Source organism: Hydra vulgaris, chromosome 15 (assembly GCF_038396675.1).
Source record: "Hydra vulgaris chromosome 15, alternate assembly HydraT2T_AEP".
NCBI classification, from domain to species: Eukaryota; Metazoa; Cnidaria; class Hydrozoa; order Anthoathecata; family Hydridae; genus Hydra; species Hydra vulgaris.
The window spans coordinates 52859595-52884479 of record NC_088934.1 but is presented as its reverse complement, the minus strand read 5'-3'; the positions used below and the strand labels follow the sequence as shown (position 1 = coordinate 52884479).

At 28.0% G+C, this 24885-nt stretch overlaps 3 protein-coding genes across 4 annotated transcripts in view; 1 reads left to right on the top strand and 2 right to left on the bottom strand.

Moving 5' to 3' along the window:
• Positions 1-273: 273 nt before the first annotated feature.
• Positions 274-1634, top strand: LOC105844973 (5-hydroxytryptamine receptor 2A). The gene has a single exon (XM_065820544.1). It carries the CDS (start codon positions 504-506, stop codon positions 1611-1613), a length of 1110 nt encoding a protein of 369 aa, XP_065676616.1. The 5' UTR covers positions 274-503; the 3' UTR covers positions 1614-1634.
• A 23-nt stretch (positions 1635-1657) lies between these two features.
• Positions 1658-21875, bottom strand: LOC100197932 (UPF0489 protein C5orf22 homolog). 2 transcript variants are annotated; one of them, XM_065820541.1, is made up of 6 exons: positions 21486-21875; positions 20072-20357; positions 19911-19973; positions 17891-18067; positions 7655-7785; positions 1658-1869 (listed from the first exon to the last, which is right to left on the bottom strand). In XM_065820541.1, exons 1-6 carry the CDS (start codon positions 21830-21832, stop codon positions 1737-1739), a joined length of 1137 nt encoding a protein of 378 aa, XP_065676613.1. In that variant the 5' UTR covers positions 21833-21875; the 3' UTR covers positions 1658-1736. The 2 variants fall into 2 exon arrangements, with proteins under 2 accessions (XP_065676613.1, XP_065676615.1); XM_065820543.1 differs by lacking the exon at positions 1658-1869 and adding an exon at positions 2452-3666.
• A 1906-nt stretch (positions 21876-23781) lies between these two features.
• LOC100201499 (protein-L-histidine N-pros-methyltransferase) overlaps positions 23782-24885 on the bottom strand; it is a 42436-nt gene continuing 41332 nt past the window's right edge. The window contains exon 5 of the mRNA XM_065818702.1: positions 23782-24140. Within this exon, the coding sequence (XP_065674774.1) occupies positions 23926-24140 (215 nt within the window). The 3' untranslated portion in view covers positions 23782-23925. The remainder of the gene's footprint in view (positions 24141-24885) is intronic.

The window sequence follows — 24885 nt, the reverse complement described above, 5'->3', positions numbered from 1 at the left end:
ACATTAGCGCTAAAATGCAAATTATTTGTGCAACCAATCCGTTTAAAATATAATATGTAGTAACTATTTTACACTTTTAAAAATCTATTAATATTAAAACTATTCTTATTTATTCTGTTGTAGATCGTAATAAAAGAATGTACCTTTACAAAACAAAAATCTTTTAACAAATATTTAAACTATTAATAAATACCAAACAATAAAGATTCTTTTTTTTAAACTGGTAGGGTAAGTGCTATAAAGACGTTTTACATTTCAATATATACTTGAAATTTTCACTGCTTTAATAGAGCTCTACGAAACGACATCATTTAGTTCATAAATCGATTGAATTTTTTTCCTTCAAAAGGTTTGAGGTCTTAACAATCCTAAACCCGATGAATGTACACACCTTAATGATTAAGTTGAATAATTTTTAGGTATCAAACGCTAAAGACCAATTGATTAATTTTTTATATTTAGAATATAAGAGAGAAAATCACATATGTTCATAAAGAAAACGAATGGCTTCTCGTTATTTACTATTTGCAATTGTTGGAATTAACTTGATTTATAGAATTTTATGTTTAAACGAAACCGTTGTTGATAAGCCTTGTAAAGCGCAAACAAGTGGTAGAAATAAATTTTTTATTGTTTTGTTGATTTTAATTTTTATTGCAGGCGTTTTGGGTAACACCTTGTCAATAATTGTTATCTCCTTATCACCAATATTGCGCCAACAAAAAACAAATACTTACGTTGTATCTTTAGCATTAAGTGATTTAGCAACAATAATCTTTACTATACCTTTAAAAATTAATCAACATATTCACAATCAGAGTTTTTGCTTTAGTTTAATGGTTTGTAAATTACAAAGTATCACAGATGTCGTAACTAACATTGCGTCGGTGACGCATTTATTTGTTATATCTTTAGACCGATTTATTTCAATATCGACGCCGTTTTTCTACCACAACTTAAATAAAAATATACCATTGATTTTTGTGCTATGTATATGGTTGTATACAGCAGCGTGGACTTTGTTGGGCGTGTTTAACTGGCAAGATCCGAAAAGCGCAACATTTATCATCAATAAATATAGTAATACTTTAATTTGCATATATAACAACGACATTTATTTTCTTTGTTTATTTTTAATTGCAACTATCTTACCATTAATTATTATGGCTGTCTTCTACACAACCATAATGAAAATTGCACTAAAGCATGTTCGAACAATTGCAACGTTGGTTCCAGCAGATTTAAAAAACGCAACCAAATTTATGGGAGAAAAAAGAAAACAAGAAATAAAAATAACCAAAACTTTAGCGATCGTTTATGGAACCTTCGCAATTTGTTATTTGCCGGCAACGATTATTGCAATATCGTCTATTTTGTGCCCAAAGTGTTATGAGCAGTTTCGTGAAAACAATGAAATATTATTCTTAATAATTGTAGCAATTTTTATCGAAATTCTTCCTAATGTAAACTTATGCGTCAATCCGTTTATTTATGTCATATTTAACGAACAATTCAGAAAAAAGACTAAAGCATTGACATTTAAATTCCTAAAACAACCATATCTTGAGGGACAATCATTGCGCACATTAAGCAAACGAAATGAAAATAATTAAGCATTTTAGTTATAAGACAAAAATTTCAGAAAAATTATTCACCATTGATTGGAAGACAAAATATATTTTTAGAAAAAAAAAATATTTAAGGAGCACTTTTATAAAAAGTTTTCATAAATGTTTTCAAAATAATCTTGTTAAATCCTTGTAATCATATGTTACTTCAATGTTAGTATACTTATCTTGTAATACTTTTAGTACACAACGTTCGATCATATCAACTTGATTTGGAGGACAGTATTCGTCTTCTGCGGATCTATGAAGAAAATTAGTTAAAAGCATTATTATTATTTTTTGTATAAATCATGATTTGAGAGGGTTATTAAATTGTACAGTTAACATTAAATCAAATATTCTTATTAAATTTACAATTTTTTTTTAGTACAGTGTGGTGGTTATTTTGATATATCCAATTCTAGATTGTGACTGATAATTAAAATGCATTGAAATCTATTAAAACACATTATACGTTTAGAGATGAAAAATAAGAATATCGAATATTTGCCACACCTGGTTCAAACCATTCGGATACGGATAGTTGACGTATAACAAAAAATCCTTATCTGAAAAATATCTTTAAATTATGTGCCGATTTCTACTAATGATTATATATTTGTGTAGATATTTAAAAAATATTATAGGTTTTTATATTAATTTTTGTGTAAATTTTTATAAAATTAGCATATATTCTTACATTATTCGATTATTAAACTAAAAAAAAAAACCAAAATATAATTTTAGGAAAAAACTTTCACAAAAGAATGGCGCGTTTTTATTCTTTACTTATCCACAAATATTTGTATCAAACTATTTGATATTTTTTACCTGTCTTTTTTTGTTTTTTTTTGACTTGTCTTTTTAATAATTTCTTTCTTTACCTGTCTTTTTTTTTTGCTTTTTTTCTTTATATGACTTTTTTTTTTTATTTTTTTTTTTTGTTTAATGGTTTTTACTTCGTTAACTTCTTTATTTTTCTATATTTATGATGATTAATGATTTTCCAAAATGGCGTTCATCGAAATTTTCTTAGTCTTTTGAACATCAAATGCTCGTTTTTGTAAACGTCGTTCGTTGTCGACCGAGTGATGGCGAAAAGCTTATTACACTTTTAATCATTAATTTTGGACGAAAAGTATGACGTAATCATTAAGTATGGACGAAAAGTTTGATGGCAATTTTAATGGTGTGTTATAAATGACAATTTTAAATGGTGTGTTATCTTTTCGTACCTAAAATTTTGTCCTCTTGATTATCTAAAATGGAAAAAAATTATTAAATTCAAAGATATAAAAAACTTAATAAAAAAAACAGTAGAGCAATACCGTCAAAGTTGAGGAAGATAATAAAAGCATAACGGGCTATTCTTTTTGAAACACTTGTTATAACAAAAAAAAAACCATCGTAGCGTTTTCTTTTTTGTAAATACTTATAAATGGTTATTTAAGCTTCACAAAAGATGCAATTGGTCTGATATAAAAACCAAAGCTTTATATCTCATTTGAACCAAAGCTTCAGATCTCATTTGAACCAAAGCTTCAGATCTCATTTCATTATGAATATGAATCAGACCTTATTCAATATGAATTAAAAAAACGTAACCAACCAATATGCAGTAAACATAAATAAAATATAAAAAAAAAATGGTTAAAATTTTAAAAATCAAATACGGTAAAATTTTAGGAAATTGGAAAATCAATATAAAATATGCATTATAAAAAATAGTGCTACATTTAAATAATGACATAATTCAAATAATGACAACTGAAAGATAGCGTTTTTTACGTACAGTATAAATTAATCCTGATTTGACACACGCTCAACGGATTGTACAAAAACAAGTTTTGGATGAGCAAAACCGTTTAAATGCTGCACGAATTGACATGTCACCTTTGTACATCATCCGAAATGGAGCTGTAGCTATGATTAAAGTACCAGCTGTAGGTACGGCAGTGACAACTGCTTTAACAGACGGCCAATCGAAATTAGCAACTTCAACAAATGCAAACGCAACAGCTGAAGCAAGTTAAAATTCTGGCATATCAACGCCACTTCCCTAAACAACAAAAGACACCAATTTGAAGCTCAAATACAGGTGGATAATCCGGACATAATTATGATAACCGAGACATGGTTTAACGAGTCATCAATAATAAATTGAGACGGTTATATATGCTACAAAAAAAAAAAAAACAGATCAATAGGTATTGGTGGAGGGACTGCATACTATGTAAAATAATCTATTATAACCACAGGTGACAGTTAAATGAATGCATGCAAAAAAACTGTTGAACAAATATGTAGTACCAAGCTACGGTATGTGGTGTAGTGGTAGAGCGCTCGCTTCATAAGCGAGAGGTTCCGAGTTCGATTCCCACCACGTATCTGGTAGTACCGCGCTCAACTTGTTTCTCCGCCCCCGACCTTGTTCGTGTTTCGGAGTTATAGAGTTGAGAGAGGGTTATAACCACAAGTAGCCTCCTCATCTGTAGTGGCCTTCTCGGCCTTGGGGAGGTAAATTACAAAAAAAAAAAAAAAAAAAAAAGCTATCAACTGAGGACCACATACTGCTGGGGTATTTTTACTGGCCACCAAACAGTACACCTGAAAACCTAGTAAATGTCGATTTGTAGAAAATAAGCTTTGGTTTCTTTGTCACAAAAGTATAAAACTTATATCAGCATATTAATTATTGAAATTATGATAAAACAGCTGTAAAAAATATTAGTTTAGATTCAAAAACAGAAATTTTTAATAAAAAATACTAACATTGTGACATAAAAAAAATTGCACCCCTTCTTATATTAAAACCCCCGTTTATAAGATCAAGACTAAAAACACCCCTCCACCCCCCTTTTATTACCCCCCCCCTCCTTGTATTAAGGACTCAAGAGTAGCAATCACTGACCATTTGTTAATTGACATTAGTAGACATTAATTAGTTGTAACCGATTAATGAATAATCCCACATTCTACCAACTAGTACAAAATCTGCTTTAACTATGTTAACTTTCTATATTGACTCCTTCTGACTTTCATATTATCCTTTTTAGCAATTAGTCAGAGAAGGATAAACCACATCACCAATCACTGACACATTTGCAATTACATGATGCTCTACCAAAACACCAGCATGGTTTGGTAAAAAAGAGGCCTTCTACCAACTTACTGGAAACAATGGATTTTTGACAACGTACATGAAGAGAGTGTCCACATGATATACCTCAATTTCAGCAAGACCTTTGATAAGGTACTACACAAAAGGCTATTACTCAAGTGTGAAGCATATGCTCAGGGATCTGTTTTTGGGCCTCATTTATTTTTGATATTCATCAATGACATACCAGGAACACTACAATGTATATGCAAATTTTATGCTGACAACAGCAAGCTAATGAAAGCAATAAAAAACATTTCGGATAAGATCAGTTTGCAAGAGGATATCAACAAATTAGATGAATGGACAAGTATAAGGGTAATAGAGTTAAACAAAGCAAGGTTATGCACATTGGCAAAAAGAACCCTCAGACCATCTATACGATGGCAGAAAATGGTGTTGAATACAAACTAGGCAAAACATTAGTAGAACATGACCTCAACATATTGATCTCATTAGACATCAAATGGCATCATCAAGTTAGCGCAGCAGCAAAAGCACAGAAAATACTCAGAGTCATCAAGCGTACCTTCACTCATTTAAATAGAGAAATGATATGTATTCTGTAACACAATACTAGTTAGACCTCACCTTGAGTTTGCAATCCCTGTATGGAATCCTACCTTGAAGGTGACATTGAAACACTAGAAAAGGTCCAATTTGAGGTGACATTGAAACACTAGAAAAGGTCCAATGTCACTGGAACAACGTCACAACTAAACTAGAACAAAATCCTAAACATTTGTGTTATGAGGAACTATCCAAAATGAAATTGACATTGGAGACTAGACGTTTGCACAGTGATCTAATACAAGTATACAAATTATTGAACAATATAGATCACATTACATGGCTTAAACCACAACAATTTGCACTGTCATTACAAGCAAATAGACCAGCATCAGCAATAAGAAGTCATAATCTAAGAATTGAAAAAGAATTGTTCACCCTTTGCTCTTTATGTTTCTAAAGACATAATTCCTAACCTTTTTAGCCAGCTGTAATTTTTTAACTCATGAATAATTTTTGTCACTCTTCTTGGTATGCTTTTTTCAGTTTTAATGTCACCTTTTAAATACGGACACAAGACAGAAACTGCATATTCCAAGTGAGAATTTACTAAAAATAAATACAGTTGTCTTATTACAATTATGTTATTACATTTAAACATTTTCCTTATTAATCCTAAAAAACGGTTTGCTTTATAAGTTACAGTTGCAATATGTTCCTTCTATTTAAGGTCTTTTGTGAACAGTACACCCAAGACTTTTTTCTTTTCAGTTGTTTCCATTTTTTTATGTTTATTTAGTTAGTAGCTATAATTCTGGTTATTTTGACCAAAATGCATTACATTACATTTTTCCTCGTTGAAAGTTGTAGACCATGTTTTAGCCCATTGTCATTTTTTATTAACATCATGTTGTAAATTTAAATGTTTCATTAGTAACAGTAGGTATTATCTTTGTGCCGTGTCCAAATAGTTTGCAGTAATATGGAAATTTTTCCAACATCTCATTAATGTATAGAACAAATAGTTTGGGTTCCAGCACTGAGCTTTGAGGTACTCTGCTAGCTACCTGTATCCAATTTGATGTAGAACCTAATGCGACATTTTGTTTTCTTTTGGTCTGAAAAGCAAGAATCTATTTTATTAATTGACTATTTATCCCATATTTATATTATCAACTTGTTTCTCCGTGCAGCGGCCTTGTTTGTCAAGGTTTGTGTTTTGGAGATATAGAGTTGAGAGAGGGTTATAACTACAATTAAGTAGCATCCTCGTCTGTATTGGTCTTCACGGCCTTGAGGAGGTGAATTAAAAAAAAAAAAATTCTTTGCCTAATTTATAAATAACTTTTTTATGGGAAACCTTATCAAATGCTTTGGCAAAATCAAAGTAAATAATATCTACTGATGTCTTTAGATTTAGATCTGTAAAAAAACCATAAGTTTCCAACAAGTTAGTTGTACAACTTTTTGAAGGAACAAATCCATGTTGGTTTGGATTAATTGGTTTGTTGTTATAAGTAAAATATCTTTAATCCATTATTCATTAACTATCCATTAACTTGCACAAAATCAATTAAAGACACAGGTCAGTATTTCCAGGTTCAAATTTGCTTTCCTTTTTAAATAAATGAACAACATTTGCCAATAGCCATTCATTTGGCAAAGTAGAGGAAATAAACAATTTGATACACAACATAGAGAGAGGTGCAGTTGATGCCAAGTTTTTCAATACTGCTGGATGAATGGAATTATAACCCCTAGATTCAATATGATTAAATGATGCAACTTTTTTCAGAACTTTTTTTGTAAGAGAATATGGTATATGGATTAAAATTTTGTTTAGAGTTTGTCCTTTAATACAAACTATAATTTTCTGAACTATTGCTCTCAACAAACGATTTATGGAATTTATTGCTTAATACTTTGCCATTACTCTTCAATTTGAGGTTAATATATTCTGAATATTTTAAATACTTTTACAGAGTCTTGTGGCTTATATTTGTTGCTTACATAAGAATAGAGTGATTTTGGATTGTTTTTGGAATTGGTTTTTTTTTCAAATTCCATCAAAATTTGTTTTCTGGATTCTTTACCAATTTGATTGATAAAGAATCCAGGAAACAAGATTTTTTTTTAAATGGTCGAGGTGGGACATTATAAGTGGACCATTTTTACCATGTAAAAAAATTGAGGGAACAGTGTCAGATAATAGCTTATCTTATAAAAACTTTTTAAATCAAATTATTTTATTTATACATAACAACAAAACTGAACTATTTTCCACCGTAAATAAAATCTTCTATGACATTTTTAAAAATGTTTTTCAATTGACAAATAATTATAAATGTGTGTATTATAATAAACAAGAAACAATTACCTAGCAATAGTTATTAAAGAGGGTGCAGGTAGTTTCTGAAGAAGCAAACTCATTTCTTGGATGAGATCAAAAATTTTTTCCTCAGAACTTATATGATGCGGCAGTTCAGTGGTTAAACCAGCTGCATGAACCTATTAAAAGTATTAAAAGTTGATTATTACACAAACACACTAGACACTGTCTCAATCAAATCAAAAGTTTTTCTTACAAAAATTATACTAACCTTAGAAGATTTATTTTGATTTTTTTATACTGTAATCACCTATCCCAAAATTAAGGGAGCCACCACAGAAGGCCACTTTTTATTTTGAAAACTTTTTTTATTTAATTATTTCTACAACCCTCTCCACCCTCTAAAAACACAAGCTCTGAAACACAAACCTTGATAAATAAGCTGTGCAGAAAATGTTCCAGAGTCTTGAGGCACAATCAGATATATCTGTCTGAAAACACAAGCTCTGAAACACAAATACAGGGTAGCCACACTTTTTTTGTCTAAAAAAATTAGGATAATTTAGGAGATTTTTTAAGGTTTTTAAGGAGATTTACCAGGAAATTTGAAAAAAAAGCATAAAAATCTTAGGAGATTTTAGGAGGATTTCAAAAATAAAGTGACACTAAAATATTTTCATTTTAATTAAAAACTGTAAGAATGCCTAGAAAACTGTAAGAATACCTAGAAAACTGTAAGAATACCTAGAAAAATGTAAGAATACCTAGAAAACTGTAAGAATACCTAGAAAAATGTAAGAATACCTAGAAAAATGTAAGAATACCTAGAAAAATGTAAGAATACCTAGAAAAATGTAAGAATACCTAGAAAAATGTAAGAATACCTAGAAAAATGTAAGAATACCTAGAAAACTGTAAGAATACCTAGAAAACTGTAAGAATACCTAGAAAAATGTAAGAATACCTAGAAAAATGTAAGAATACCTAGAAAAATGTAAGAATACCTAGAAAAATGTAAGAATACCTAGAAAAATGTAAGAATACCTAGAAAACTGTAAGAATACCTAGAAAAATGTAAGAATACCTAGAAAAATGTAAGAATACCTAGAAAAATGTAAGAATACCTAGAAAAATGTAAGAATACCTAGAAAAATGTAAGAATACCTAGAAAACTGTAAGAATACCTAGAAAAATGTAAGAATACCTAGAAAAATGTAAGAATACCTAGAAAAATGTAAGAATACCTAGCTAAGATAAATAAGATAAAATCAGAGCAACAACACTTTAAAATAATCTAATATCTCTATACATACAAAAATATTAACTTTAAACAAATCAATTTCATACTTGCATAAGAAATTTTTTTAATTTATTAAATTTAACATTGCACTAAATAGATGACTTGAACTTTGAAGCATCTGTATATTGAAGTAAAAAAGAATCCAATCTATCACTTTCTTTTTTGAAACCAAGAAATTTCTCCTTGTTAACTTTCACAACAGAAGTTAAAAATTGTAAATGCTGCAATTTGGCTTGATCAGCAGCTGAAGGTGATACCTTTTTATAAGCAACTAAATTCAGCAACAACTTGTCAATATAAAGTTTACACATCTCATGAGATTCCACCATGTACAAAGGTGATAAACATAATAAGTATCTGGCAAAATATGAATTTAGAGCACAATATGAATTTTTTTCAACCATATGTTTGTAACTAAAAACTGTTGAACTTCTGTTTTAAAAGTATATATTTGTGCATCAGTAACTTTTTTTCTAGATTTCAGTTGCTGCAATTTATACTTTATTCCAAATCCAAGATCAATATTTGTGACCATCACTTGATTTTTGTACATCACTGATATCAACTTCTAATAATTTAAAAGTAGTGGATGCTTCAGACAAAACTTCTTTTCTGATAAAATTTGATAAAAATAGCCTCAGTAAATTCTCAAGTATATGCAAAAGCATTTGTACCATTCTTGAATGAACAGTGCATTGTGTGAAGGCTGCATGATCCAATTGATACTAACTGACTGAGTTCACATTCACTTCTCAGCATTTAAATTAGAAAGAAAAGACATATTAACATTTGGACCATCCATGGCAATCTGGAGCATTTTATCTTCTTCTAAACCACTCATACATTTATGAAAAATGTATGAGCGGCAATTGGGAACATTTCCCCCAAGAATTCAGAGTTGTAATATCTTGTTTTTACCATCTCTAATGAGGAGTCTCAATATCTAATATGCAAATCCATCTGACTCCACTCCCACTCATTGGTATATATTGTTTATATTTTCATTCATTTAACTTGTATTTTCAATGTGTTTGTATCCAGATTTGCAACAGACATAACCTTCAAACACACATTACATAAAACATTCAAAAATACATGTTTCTTTCATTAACATGTATTTTCAATGTGTTTGTATCCATATCTGCAACAAATATAACCTTTAAACACACAGCAATCATCTAAGTCATATTTAAATTAGGAATATATTTTGCAAAAAATATTGTTAAACAATGCAGAATAATTTATTTTATAAATTTAGCATTTAGCTGGTGGCTTTCTCATTTTTATGAGAGGTGATGATTGAAAAAGTTAAAAAAACAAATATATTACAATATTATATTTTTAGAAAAAAAACTTTTGACAAAAAGGAGTAGTTAAAAGAAAGATTATGCAGAAATAAAAAATCATCAAACATACGAAACATACCTAACATACCACATCAAACATACCTAACATACCACATCAAACATACCTAACATACCACATCAAACATACCTAACATACCACATCAAACATACCTAACATACCAATATATATATATATATATATATATATATATATATATATATATATATATATATATATATATATATATATATATATATATATATATATATATATATTTAAACAATTTTAAAATGTATTTAAAAAAATAGAGTGCTCAATGTTCTAAAAAGAACAGAGCAATTATAAAGAAGTAGAACACCACTTAACAAAAATTTTTTTCATTTAACACTGTGTTTTATCAATAAAGACTCATCAGAAATTAGAAGAATTTAGGAGTATTTGAGAAAATCATCTATACTTTAGGAGATATTAGGTCTTTTAGGATGTTTTCCAAATATTAGGACATTTTAGGATTTTTTAGGAGGCGTGGCCACCCTAATATAAATATATATATATATACATTAGGGTGTGTATATATATATATGTATATATATATATATATATATATATATATATATATAAATATATATATATATATATATATATATATATATATATATATATATATATATATATCTGATAGTGCCTCCAGACTCTGGAACAAATAAAATTAATAACACAAAAAAAAATTCTCAAATGATGCAAAAATTTCAAAAGTAGTCATTCATAAATATATTGTTTTGGATTTTACTGCATAAAAAAATGAAATTTTTTAATTGAAAATGAAAAAAGTGCAATTTTGCAAGTTTTTTACAAAATTCATATCATTTGAAAACCAAGAGGACATTTCTTTTAAAATACCTTTTTTTTTCGGAAACATATTAAGCACCTGTTAAATGTTTAACTGTTTTTGTTATATTAGAAAATTTGAGTAAACGCTAAGATTCTTTTAAAAAGCTGTTGTTTTTTTTTAAAATGTTTATGCTTTGTTTCAAAACTACTCAACTGCTGAGAGTTGTGTTTCTATAGTTTTCATTTGATTTTATAAATTAAAAAAAAAAAAGGAAACTTATAAGAATTAACAAAGAAAAAGATAAAACAATCATACAACATACTAAATGAATTGAATAACTAGAACCAAATGAAAACTGTAACAAAAACACAACTTTTAGCACCATACAAGTACAACTCTATCATTTAGTGGCATTGTAAGTGATAAAGTAAACATGCTTTAACAAAGGATGGATGTACTTGTCAAGTATGCTAATGAGACAGGTGAAGAATGAAAAATAAAAAATTTATTAGTGGGTTGGACAAGACCAAAAATTTAGAATAAGAACAACAACAAAAAATCAATATTTGAGAAAAGCACAAAAACTTGTTCTTTAAAATGCAAAGAGTCTATAAAAGGTTCAAAAAAAATAAAAAAAATATACTTAAACCAAGACAAAACTACTGAGAGAGCATTTGAACATACACTAAAAGATAAAAATTAAAAAATTAAGAATACAGTTAAATACAGTTTTGAACGGAGCAATTGCTACAGTTGGTATAATTTGAAAAAGCTCTGCCATGGAACTTTTTCATACTTTATACTTGACAAGGCACCCAATTTATTTTGATTTTGCAACATTCATTATTGAGTTCCTTATTTCAAATGATGATATATTATCCTAAATATTACGTTTGCAAGGCGTGTCTTAGTATCTTTCCTGTTAAGTTTATATTTTACCAATTTTCATCTATAAATTTAAGGTTTGAGTGTGTTAGCATTAGCTAAAACTTCAGTTACTTTATCTGAATTTAATGAAATTGCATTTAAATAAAAGACTTTATTTGTCTATTAGTTATTGTTTTGAATCTTTGTTGTTGCTATTGTTGTTGTTGATCTGTATAAAATTTATTATTGTTTTAATTACTTTTTGATAATTGATGAACATTTTTATTTAATAATTTTTAGTTGTCATGACATTTTTTTGTCATGATGGAACTATCAGATTCAATCCAACATCAAACTGATAATAAGATATAGAATACTCTGAGAAAATCAGGAATTATTGGCATAAATGGTAGATTTATTGCTCACACATTAAATGATCAATTCAAATCAGTCTTTAATACCTATCTAGTTAACAAAGACTTACCATTCCTTTCAGATTATACTATTATTTATTATGTATTTTAGTGCAATTGTCATCACATCCTTAGTAGTGTCGCACTTAACTTGTTTTTCTGTGCAGCAACCATGTTTATCAAGGTTCGTGTTTTGGAGCTAAAGAGTTGAGAGGTTGTGCCCACAAAAATCTTTATCCCTTAGGGTTGTTAAAATTTGGAATAACTTGATGCCTGACATTGTTAATGCCAAAATTAAGAGCTTTAAAATTAAAATTAACTCTATCAACTTCGAAAAATACTGTTCTGGCTAACTAATTTTTGTTTTATAAATATGGCATAATACATAATATTTTTTTGTAATTTATCGCTAAATAATCGCTAATATGCGCTAATTAATCAAAATTATGGAAAATAAAAGACAGAGAATTGCTAAAAAAAAGTCCAGAAGGGAAACAATATTCGAGTGTCAATGAATTGAAAAAGGCAATTGTGCATGTTTGCAAGAAAATATCTCTTGCAGATCTTAGAAAATATTCAAAAAAGTATTCAGAATGGCGGCAATAAAACAAAGTATTAATAATAAATTCAAATTGCAATACAAAACATTATGGAATTTTGTAGAGTAAAATTGAAATGAGGTTAAATTTTGGGTATATGATAGAATCAAAACCTATTCCGACGTTTGAAGTTTTGTGTAAATTGATGACCGGAATATAACAAAATAAGTGTTTGCCTCGATTTTTAAACACTTTTAATGCAAACTATTTTTTTAAGTTATTATTTATTTATTTAAGTTAGTTATTTTTTTAGTTATTAAGCCCAAACCAAAACTGATAGTCGATGTATGTACACATCCTGCATGTTCTACCTATTTAGTCAGTCAATGTATGTACACTCCCTACCTGATTTACATGTTTAAGTCAGTCTATGTGTGCACACTTCCTAATTTTTATAATAAATAAAATTTTGTAAACAATGAAACTTTTTATCAACAACAATCATTATGCATAAAACTAGAACTAAAAACTTTAAAATATAACATAAAAGTACACACAAAAACATATGCGCTCAAGAGGAATCGATCCCGCGTCGCCAGGCGACAATGCAAAATTATTAACCACAACACTGCACACTACATATTTATAATAAAGTAAATTATAAATATACAGTTATGGCCATTGAAATCCGACCACTGCTAAATATAAAGAAAAACAGTCTATGCATACGAATAATCAATTTATTTTCTTCCCTGACATCAATGATTAGTTAATTAGCTTTTAGCCAATCACATTAGCGTTTATTTTATTGCACTGTAAAATTTATTAAGCTATATATCTCATTGCAGGGTATGGATTATCATTTAACTGTCACAATTTAATTATGACTACGAAGGAAGGTCTTCGTGCTAATATTAAACTTTTATGGGAGGATGGTGCAAGTGAGCGTCAGATATCAGCAAAATTGCGAATGCCAAAATCTACTGTTCATGATATTATACAACTAATCAAAGACACGGGATCCACTGCGCCCAGAAAACGTTTTGGTAAAGCTAGAATTACTAGCAAACAAACAGACAATATGATACGCAGGGCTGCTGTGAGAGATCCAACAATATCCAGCACACAAATCAGGGCAGATCTACCTAATGATGTTACAGTCAGCACTCGAACAATTAGAAGACGTTTATTGAAAGATGCATGTTCTCGTTGTCCAGCCCTCAAACCGCGACTGTCTTTAAAGAACATCCGTGATAGGATCGCATTTTGTAGAGCTCACAGACACTGGTCAATAACCAAATGACGCCAGGTAATGTTTAGCGACGAGAGTCATTAGTTCGTCGCCCACCTAATCAGCGTTTTAATGCAAGGTATACCGTACCAGCTGTCAAGCAATGTCCTTCAATTATGGTGTGGGGCGCAATAGCTTCATCTGGTCGATGTGGTATTTATTTAATGCAGAAGGGACAGACTGTTAACTCCCAACAATATCGAAAAATCCTTCAAGAAAAGGTTCCAAATTTGATGGAAATTCGTTGTTGCAAAATATTCCAGCATGATGGTGCACCGTGTCACCAATCTCGTATTGTAAAATCTTGGTTAGAGGATCACAACGTTCAGGTTCTGGGTCATTGGCCGGGATCATCCCCAGACTTGAACCCAATTGAAAATTGCTGGGTCAAGTTAAAGTCAGCAGTATCCAGAACTAATCCTACATCACTGGACGATCTAGCGCACAAAATTCGTCAAGCTTGGATTACTGAAATAACGCCAGAATATTGTCAGGCTCTCGTGGATTCAATGCCAGATCGCATTAATGCAGTCTTAAAAGCACATGGTGGTGCCACTAAATATTAAAAACATTGAATATGTACGATATGTTACATTATAATCATTAATTGTTACTGTTATTCTTTTATTGCTATAATACAATTGTTTATTACTACATTAAACTAGTTTTAAGTAAAATGATACTGGTGGTCGGATTTCAATGGCCATAACTGTATACTTTGCTTTTTATGCTATGCAATTATTCAAAACAATGATACATTTTCGGGTCATCAATTTACACAACACTTTAAACATTGGAATAGGCTTTTGATTCTATCATCTACCATAACTTTGCACCATCATTTTTCTAAAATTTTCAAGTCAATTAACGAAATGAAACCAGGCTCTATTACAAATGAAAAATTAATCAAACAATTAAATAATTTAAAAATAATTATTTAATTATTTGTGAGATCTTGAATTTTTGGTGAGGTCACAAACGTGCACCACACTGTATATTGATATATATATATATATATATATATATATATATATATATATATATATATATATATATATATATATATATATATATATATTAGAGGTGTGCTGGTACCAGTTTATGCCAAGTCCCCAGTTCCGGGTACCGGAAGAAAAAACTGAGTCTGAGTCCGCATACCAGGCACTATAGTTCATATTAAAAAGATGCCATAAAAGCTTGAGAAATCTCAAGCGCTGTATTGTTTTCACAAATTAACGCTAATTAATTTGCGCTAATTAAGTTTGCCTAAATATATTAAGTTTCATAATATTAAATAATAATTTATAGGTTGCTAATATTTGGAATAAGGGGCCGCCATTAGAGTATGTACACTTTTATTTTGACCCCCCTCCCCGGCATTTTTATATATGCTTTTTTCAAATACCCTCCACTTCCCTAAAAGTACCTACACAACATTTTATGATATTTTCTTTAATTTAGTGTCTCCTTACTTTTATAACTGACCTCTTGTCCCCCATTTCATAAACGCCATTTGCAGAACCCCTCTCCCAAATTCAAGCATAAAAAATTTACGGATGATACTTAACTTGCCGCTTATGTTGTTAATGCCAAAATCATCAAGAGAGATTTAAAGTTAAAATTAACTCTATCAATTTTAAAAAATACTGTTGTAATTTATTACTAAATAATTGCAATTATGCGATGATTAATCAAAAGTTGTGTTACAGAAAATAAAAGATTGAGACAGAGAATTGCAAAAAAAAAAAAAGAGTAGACTTGCAGTGTGAATAAAATAAAAAAATATTTAAAATTTGACATGCCTATATTGAGTAAACAGGGCTTTGTGGTTATCGACTACATAACACTCTTAGACTTATAACAAGAAGTTTATTGGTTTAAACTAAAAGCATCTTGTTAATAATATTTCATCACAAAGTACTCCTTAAACAAATAGTTACAGCACTTAACGTTAATGTTTATTAAAAATTTCATTTAAGATAGCCGGTGCTGGGTACTGCAACAAAATGGTTGATTTCGGATACTTAGGAAAACAGCCAACTTACTGGGTCCCCGGGTCCAACCAGGTCCCCAGTACATCACTAGGTAATAGTAACATTATCCCAGCCAATAATCTGTAGTTTAAGACCTAATAATATTTATAAATTATATCAACGACTTACCTTTAAAAGTACGAATGTGTATGAATGATTATATTTTAATAAATGAGCTAAAAGTTAACAGTATTCTAGAAAAGGCTACTAAAATTTAACTTTGAAACCGGTATAAAAAAAACTGCCAAAACTTGATCACATTCACTCTGTTAAACACTCTTTTGTTACATTACTCATTAGATTCCTTTTTACCATGTTTGCTAAGCATAGTTAAGAACTTTATTGAGTTTTAAACAATAAAATAAAAATAATAAACAATAATTTTAAATAATCTATTCTTTGACTATAAGGTATGCCAATTGCAAAAAATAAAAACCAACAAGTTTGGTTGTTAAGAATATATATATATATATATATATATATATATATATATATATATATATATATATATATATATATATATATATATATATATATATATATATATATATATATATATTTATATATATATCTCAGTTTAACCTTTGAAAGCCTTTTTTATACAGTTAAATCTTTAAAAGCCTTAAAAGCCTTAAACAGTTAAAATCTTGTACATCTTTTTGAAAAGTTAAACCCTTTAAAGCTGTTTTTACCAATTAAACCCTTAAAAGCCTTTTTTTTACAGACTTTTTAAAAGTTCTTTAGTATAAAAATTAGTTTATTTTTCTATCAAAAAAAACTTTTTTTTCTTCTTTCTCAGTAATACTTATGATTACTCATTCACTTAACAGTTTAACAGCGTTAAACTGCTTTGCAAATCAGAACTGAGTACTTTTATTGTACTACTATTACTAGGACGATCCAAGGTTTCTAAGCTCTTCCTACCTTTACACACAACTTATTGAGGGTTTTATATTAGAGTTTTCCTTCTTTTAAGTAAATTGGCTTCACTAAAACTAAGAAGCCTCAACTACCCTTAATATTACTAAATATTTTTCTGCCTTTTTAGATCTAAAATTAGTTATTCAGATCAGAACTATCAAGAATTATTTTTAAGAAATATAACTGTAAGAAAAGGGGTATAAAATTATATGAAGTTTTCAAATAACAAGTTACCAGGAAACTATTTCTGAATGAAAAAGAAATATTTTTGAAAAGTTACTCTTAGTTGATTGAATTTTCATGTTATTAATTAAATCTTAACCAATCACATAGTTACACAGTTATTAATTAATTGAATCTTAACCAACTAACCTTATAACCTTTATAAAAATTTTGATTAATAGTTATAATAATCAATATAATTATATAATTATAATAACAATAATTGAAATAACAATTTAATTATATTTAATTATAATAATTTAAAATGTAATGACAAAAACAATAAAACATAACTTGCATATGTCCTTTTTATAAAAGAAAATTCTTAAAATCAATAAAAAAAGTTAGGAATCAATTTTCAAAATTTTTTATCTTTCAAGCTTTTACCAGTGAAGATATCCAAGAACATAATTAATTAATAAAAGTTTTATTAGGATATAGTACTATATAAACTTTTGGAATTAACTTATTGCACACTAAAAACATTCAAAATATATCAACAACCATAAAATTACTTACTAACTCCCAATCAATTTTTTCACCACACTTACGATCTTTCAATTTCTTTAAAAAAATAAGCATTTCTTTATTTTCATTGGTTTCTTCAATATGGCTGTCTTCAGCAAAGGCTTTGATAATGTTTTCTAACTCCTGATATTTTTTCTGTGTTTCTTTAACAAATGAAGATAAATGTTTCTTCAAATTAAAAAAAAAGTATAATTGCCATCATTTTTATTATATAATTATTACGACTAACAACAACAACAACAACAACAACAACAATAATAATATTATTAATAATAATAATAATAATAATAATAATAATAATAACAATAACAATATTATCATAACTGCTGATACACAATGTTACAAATTTTTACAAAATTATTACAAAATTTTTACCCACTGTAAATTTATTATTATTTATCAACTTTCTCTGCTAATTCCAAATATTAAAAAAAAAAAATCAACTCCATCTGGCAACTGAGTGCAAACAAATACATTAGGAGTGCCGCACAAATTATTTTATGAGAGGTTGTTAGTGTGCTTTTCTCGCAGCCTAGGCTTGGATGGGAAAAGCAAAGTAGTAGGTTATAAGAGTGACAATAATACATATTTTGCAAATGGAAAAATTTGCATCATAGGTAAAATATTTCATAAAACATTTTAAATGTTTTGCATGGCTGTTTGTGTTTAAGTTTGCGTAAGTTTAGAACTTTAAATTACACATTTAAAGTTTGCACTCAAAAGACAAAAGTAATTTGTTTTTAAAACATCTTAAGTTACTCTAAATATTTATCTAATATGCATTATATTTATATTGGGCCCTGTTCTTCTCATAATGGCTATTACAGGATGTTGTAATTCTCTTAATATATTTTGCTATTTATGCTATATAAGATACATATATATATATATATAAGCTTTCTTGCTTGGCTTGCAAGAGGTATACTCAAAGTATTTATGTTTTCTTGACTTATAGGACAACAGGACTGATGGTGATCATTACAAAAAAGTTTATTGGCCGCCATTATTATTAAGCAGCCTCAAAAGATCTCAACTTTGTCTTATTACTACCACTTCATTTTTAAACTAGGATTGGTAAAAGTTTGTAAAAGACCTAGAGAAGCAAGAAGTTCGGCTCATTTTTCCAAAGCTATCTAAAGCAAAGATAAGAAATATATTTGTTAGACCCTTAAAATAAAAGAAATTTTGAAGTCAGAGACATTTGAAAGAGCAATAAAAATAAATTGAAAAAGAAAGATGTGATTTTTGTGATATAGGTTGTGAATTACAGACAAAATTTGTACTTATAACAAGAAAATATGAAATTAAGCATAGAAAATATTATTGTTAAATTAGGAAAAAATATTATTAATTCTTTTTATCTTTAATTACTAGTGGTTAAAGTGAATATTAGTTACTTGTATTTAAAACTTTATCTATTGCTAAATATTGCTTCTAACAAATGAAAAATGTAGGACATAAAAAGTATGCATACATAAAAATGAATTCTTTCTAATAGTTGCAGTAAAAAGGTTCTTGATAACTTCTACATTTGTTTCTAGTAACCTGATGGGCATGTCAAAATTATATCCATTGACCCATGTTGTTTCTTATCTTAACAAACTTTTAAAACTACTTTACTTCCTGATGTCACAACTATCTATGATGTCAAAACAATCTAATATTACTAAAAAGTTTTGGTGATTTAGAAACATATTGCTCCTTCAATAAAAATCTGGTTGGAGCTTCTTCATAAAAATGAGATGCTTTCTAATCATTATAAAAAAAGGTTTAAACACTTCTTCTACTTTGTACATGTCTTTATTTTTTCTACTTTGTAAATATTTTAATTTTTTCTACTTTGTATGTATCATTATTTTTTTTACTTGATGTAATACAACAATTAGTCTTGTTTCTTTTTAAAACAAGAAAAATCGGATTGCTTATATTTTTAAAGTCGAAAAAAAAATTTATACAAAAATATGAAAATAAGATAATAATATAAGATAAAAATAAGCTAATAACAAATTACTTCTGAACTTCTATCTTTTGGAATTGAAACATTGTAAATTTGCCTCAATCTGGAATACTCCTCCTACATGAAACCACTATTATTATTGACTTTATTGTTTTGTTATGAATTAAATTTAAGACAAAATAAATGCTATTTTAAAATAAACTACAAAAACTCACTTTAGTGTAATCTTTTAAAAATGGATTGGTAACTGAAAAATAGTCCAAATCAATATCTAATATATATTTTTCACCATCAATTGGTCGTATGTAGGTACAAGCTTTATCAAGTTTGATTTTTTTTGACTGAGCATTTGTAAACTCATTTAGTTTTTCTTTTTCATCAATTTCATTAATCAAATCAGATGTTTGGCACACCTGTAGCACAACATTTTGAGAATTGTTTAACTGATTAGAACAAGTATATAGTCCATCTTCAAGAAAATATTCCTCATTGCATGTCACCCTAAATTATGATTAATATGCCAGTATACTTAATGTTATTATTATTTATTTTGCATTTACTAAAGTCATTTAATTTTTGTTTAAACTTAGTTAATTTAAAAAAATATTTCCTAAAAATAATAAACTTACTTAAAACACATTATTAGAAAAGAAATATACTTAAAGATATTTTAAATAATGCAATCATTTTTAACATTTATGATTAAATATGACTTCATGTGCTGAATATGTATAAATATGTATATATAAACATTCATGGTTAAATATAATTAATATATAATATCTATGGTTATAATTACTGGTATAATTATGATTTTTATACATATTTTTAATATAAAGTTATGAAAAAAATAACAAAATTTCCAATTCAAATTTTGCAAAAACCATTAAGTAAAAAAAACAAATTGCAAAACCCTGTGATCTCATTTTAATCATTTGCTTGATTGGAGATGCTTACAAGAAAGGTACAACAAGAAACGAGATGAAGAGAGTTTTATTTTCTTCTTGAAAGAAAATGAGAGATTAAATTTGGAGGCATAAAAGAAAATGATTGGTTGTCGAGACACAAATAAGTATGTTGGAGCATCCACATAATAATTTGATGGTATGTGTGGTGAAAAATAAATTGGCAGAAGAAATCAAAAAGAGGTTGTTTGCAAAAAAAGGTTGTTTGCAGTACATTGTTTACAAAAATGATCAAAAGATAAGGTAACTATGTGTTTATTAGAAAGCAAGAGAAGATATTGGCTTAAATTTGATGCAATTATTTTTTACTTGAAGGTAACATACAAGTAGATATGCAAAAAAGCAAACAAGATGATTCATTCTTATAAAAAGCAAGAATGTTATAAAAAGGAAGAATTATGGTTAGTACATAAGTAAAATGAGAGAAACAGTTAAATTTACTGTAAAAAATAACTTTTAAAATTTTTTTTTTTTATTTCTTACCCTGAATCTATTCAACTTCAAAAAGTGCTGGCGCCCTTAAATATATCAAAGTAAACTATATTTGATATAAAGAAAATTTAGCAGAGAATAAAAAGTGTATAACTAAGGGCATAAAAAAACAGAGCAAAGAGTAAATCATACATATAGAATTGCCTAATTAAAAACTAATACAAAAACTAACCTTAAGCCTTTAGTGTCTTTATCTTCCCCAACAACAAAAAATGTTGTACAATTTGGAATTTGTTCTGCCCATGGAGGCTTCAGCCAAATCAGTTTCTCTAAATGCCCACAATACATCAAAGGCAATATCCAATCGGCAATTTCAAGATTGTTGTACATCACCTCTTTGTTATAACAATCTTGTGCAAGCAGATGTTTGGGGAACCCCAGATCAGGATGAGAGTCCAAATGTACCATTTTTAAATTAGCATATGAAAGTTTTTTACTGGCAATGGATCGATGGATGTACTGCAACACTTCATGATGGTACTCACATATAACAACTGGTATAGCTGATTGCTTTGGCATGTTCTTGTGTTAAATATAATTTTTGTTCTTTTGGTCACTGTCAGTTATCATTAAAAAAAAATGATCAACTTAATAAGCTTCAACTTATATTTAAAACTACTTTTAAAAATATATTTAAAATATATATTATAAATATTTAAAATTTTGCACATTTGTGGATTATGTTAATACTTTAAAAAGTATTATTTAGAATTGTTAACTTTTAAATTTTCTTAAAATGTTTTTATCTTTTAGCTCACTTATTTTTATTGTTTTTTAAGAGAAACTTATTTTCATGCAGAAACCAACTCAGAATTTTTATTTAACAAACATTGGTTCATGCGTGTAATTATTTTAATTTGGAAATATTATTATAGGAAGATGCTGTTTTAATAATTTGGGTCAAATTTTAGTTAAATTATTTTTTGAAATCCACTTCTTATGGATATTTTTGTAAAGTAAAAACTAAAAAACTTTTTAAAAACTTTTTTTATAATGTCTTTGCTTATTATATCGCTCTGTGGACCAGATTTTGTATACATTACTATTAAACCATTATCATGATGAACGCCTAATTCATTAATGTTGATTTTTTTACTTAATAAATCTAAAATATATAGTCCAATAAATTCACTTCTGCTCTATCGTAACTCTCCATTGTTACATCAAAGCATGCATGTTTTTCTCCCATATTTTTTCATTAAGATAAAGTAAGGTTTTTCTGCAATGCTTTATTATACAAATTGTCTTTTCTGGAAAAACTGAATGGTTTTTGGCAAATTTAACTGTTTTTTCTAAAATATTATTGATATTATCATTTTATATTATAAATATTATTGATACGTTATTGAGGGGTAAAAATAATTAATGTCAAGTTGAATAAATGTAGTCTTTTTTATTTTCAATTGTGTAGATTTAATTTATAAAGTCAATAGTATTTTTCCACTTGTAAATATAATTTACAATTGTCATAAAAATGATAATATCATTTTTTTCCTTTTTTTTTTGCTCATGTGTTGCTTATACCCCTGTATCAACTATTTAATTACAAGCAGCTGCTCTGGAAAACAATTTGAATGTAGCACTTTCAAAAATATAGTGAGTTTGAACTACATACCTCTTGCTTATTAAGCAAGCGCTCTACCATTACACTACTGCTGCATTTATTTTAGCACAATATTAAATTAAAAAAAAAAGTCTCTTAAAATATATTTCAGGTAAAAACAATGTTGTTGTTATAAGTGTGAACTTTAGTATCGACATAAAATTACCATTTGATAAGCTTCGAGACTCACACACTTTCTTGATGGACCATCAGCTTTGTAATTTATTATCATAATGACACTATATAGTATAATTAACTGCTGTTAACAACTGCTGTGTTTAGAGTATTCAGTAATTTATTAACTAGTACTTCTGTTATTATGTTTATATCACACACCCTACACCCTATCTTAATATTTGTTTAAAAAATAAACATAAAGAAACACAAAAACCTCCCAGTTTTACTTTTACTATATATTAATAAGTATAATCCTATGAATCAGTTTGAAACAATTCAAACTGATATTATTATACATAGGACTCATACTTTGATGATTAAACATTTTTTTTAAGTTAATTTACCTCACCAAAGCCATGAAGGCCACTACAGCCGATAAGGCTACTTAAATTGTGGTTACAACTCCCTCTCAACTCTATAACTCTTAAACACAATTTGACGATCAAGGCTGCTGTGCGGAGAAACAAGTTAAGCACGATAGTACCAGGGACATGGTGGGGATCAAACTTAGATATTTTTGCTTATGAGGTGAGCTATCTACCACTATACCACTAACACATAATAACTTGCAGTATAAATTTATACCAAAGCCATGTAAAAGTTACCATTTGAGACCATGGTAACAAATTTGAAAAAAACTATACAAAATTTTTCTTTTTAAAAACTCTAGATGAAAAAGTCAAAAAAATAATAAACTTCAATTTATTTTTTGAAAATAATTTATAATAAAATATCACATTAAAAACTACTCACTTTTAAAATTTAAAATAAATTATTATACTCGATACCAAAAATTATTAAATAATACATAAATAATTTTAAAACAAAAAATTTATAAGTTTTTAGATTTTTTTAAAACAAAAACAATATCATTCAGAACAAAATAATCATTATACAAATCTCCCTCACATAAATATGGCAAGCGAGTAAATTTAATCACTTCAAATCCAACAGCTTTAAAAATATTATCGTGTAAACTTTGAATTTGTGCTTCAATAGTTCTACCTTTGATCTGTAGTTCTTCAGAAGGTGGTCCGAAACTTGGTCCTGGAAATAATGATAAGGAATAATATATATATATATATATATATATATATATATATATATATATATATATATATATATATATATATATATATATATATATATATATATACACACACATATATGATATATATATAATATATATGGTAAATATGGTAACAACTTGTTACATAAATATGCTATAGCAGATAGATATAGATATATATATATATATATATTCATATATATATATATATATATATATATAGAGAGAGAGAGAGAGAGAGAGAGAGAGAGAGAGAGATAGAGAGAGAGAGAGAGAGAGAGAGAGAGAGAGAGAGAGAGAGAGAGAGAGATATACATCTCACTGCTGGAAATTAGTTAGGGAAAAGTTCAACCCCCAAACACGCAAGGCAACCATTAAACATGACAAAAAGATTAATGTTTGGGGTTGTTTTAGTGCACACAAAGTTGGAAAGCTTTACTGGGTAGAGGGTACCATGGACCAGCATTTGTATCACAAAATCTTAGTTTATCAACTTGGACCAAGTATAGATGAACTTTTCCCTAATAATGACTACATCTTCAACAAGATAACGATCCCAAACATACAGCACGGTTGAATAAAAGATATCTGGAATCAAAATTGATATCAGTTATGTCTTGGCCAGCACAGTCTCCTGATCTAAATCCAATAGAAAATCTTTGGTCTATATTGAATAGAAAATTGAAAGATCGTCGGGCAACAAATGAAGATGAACTGTTCCAA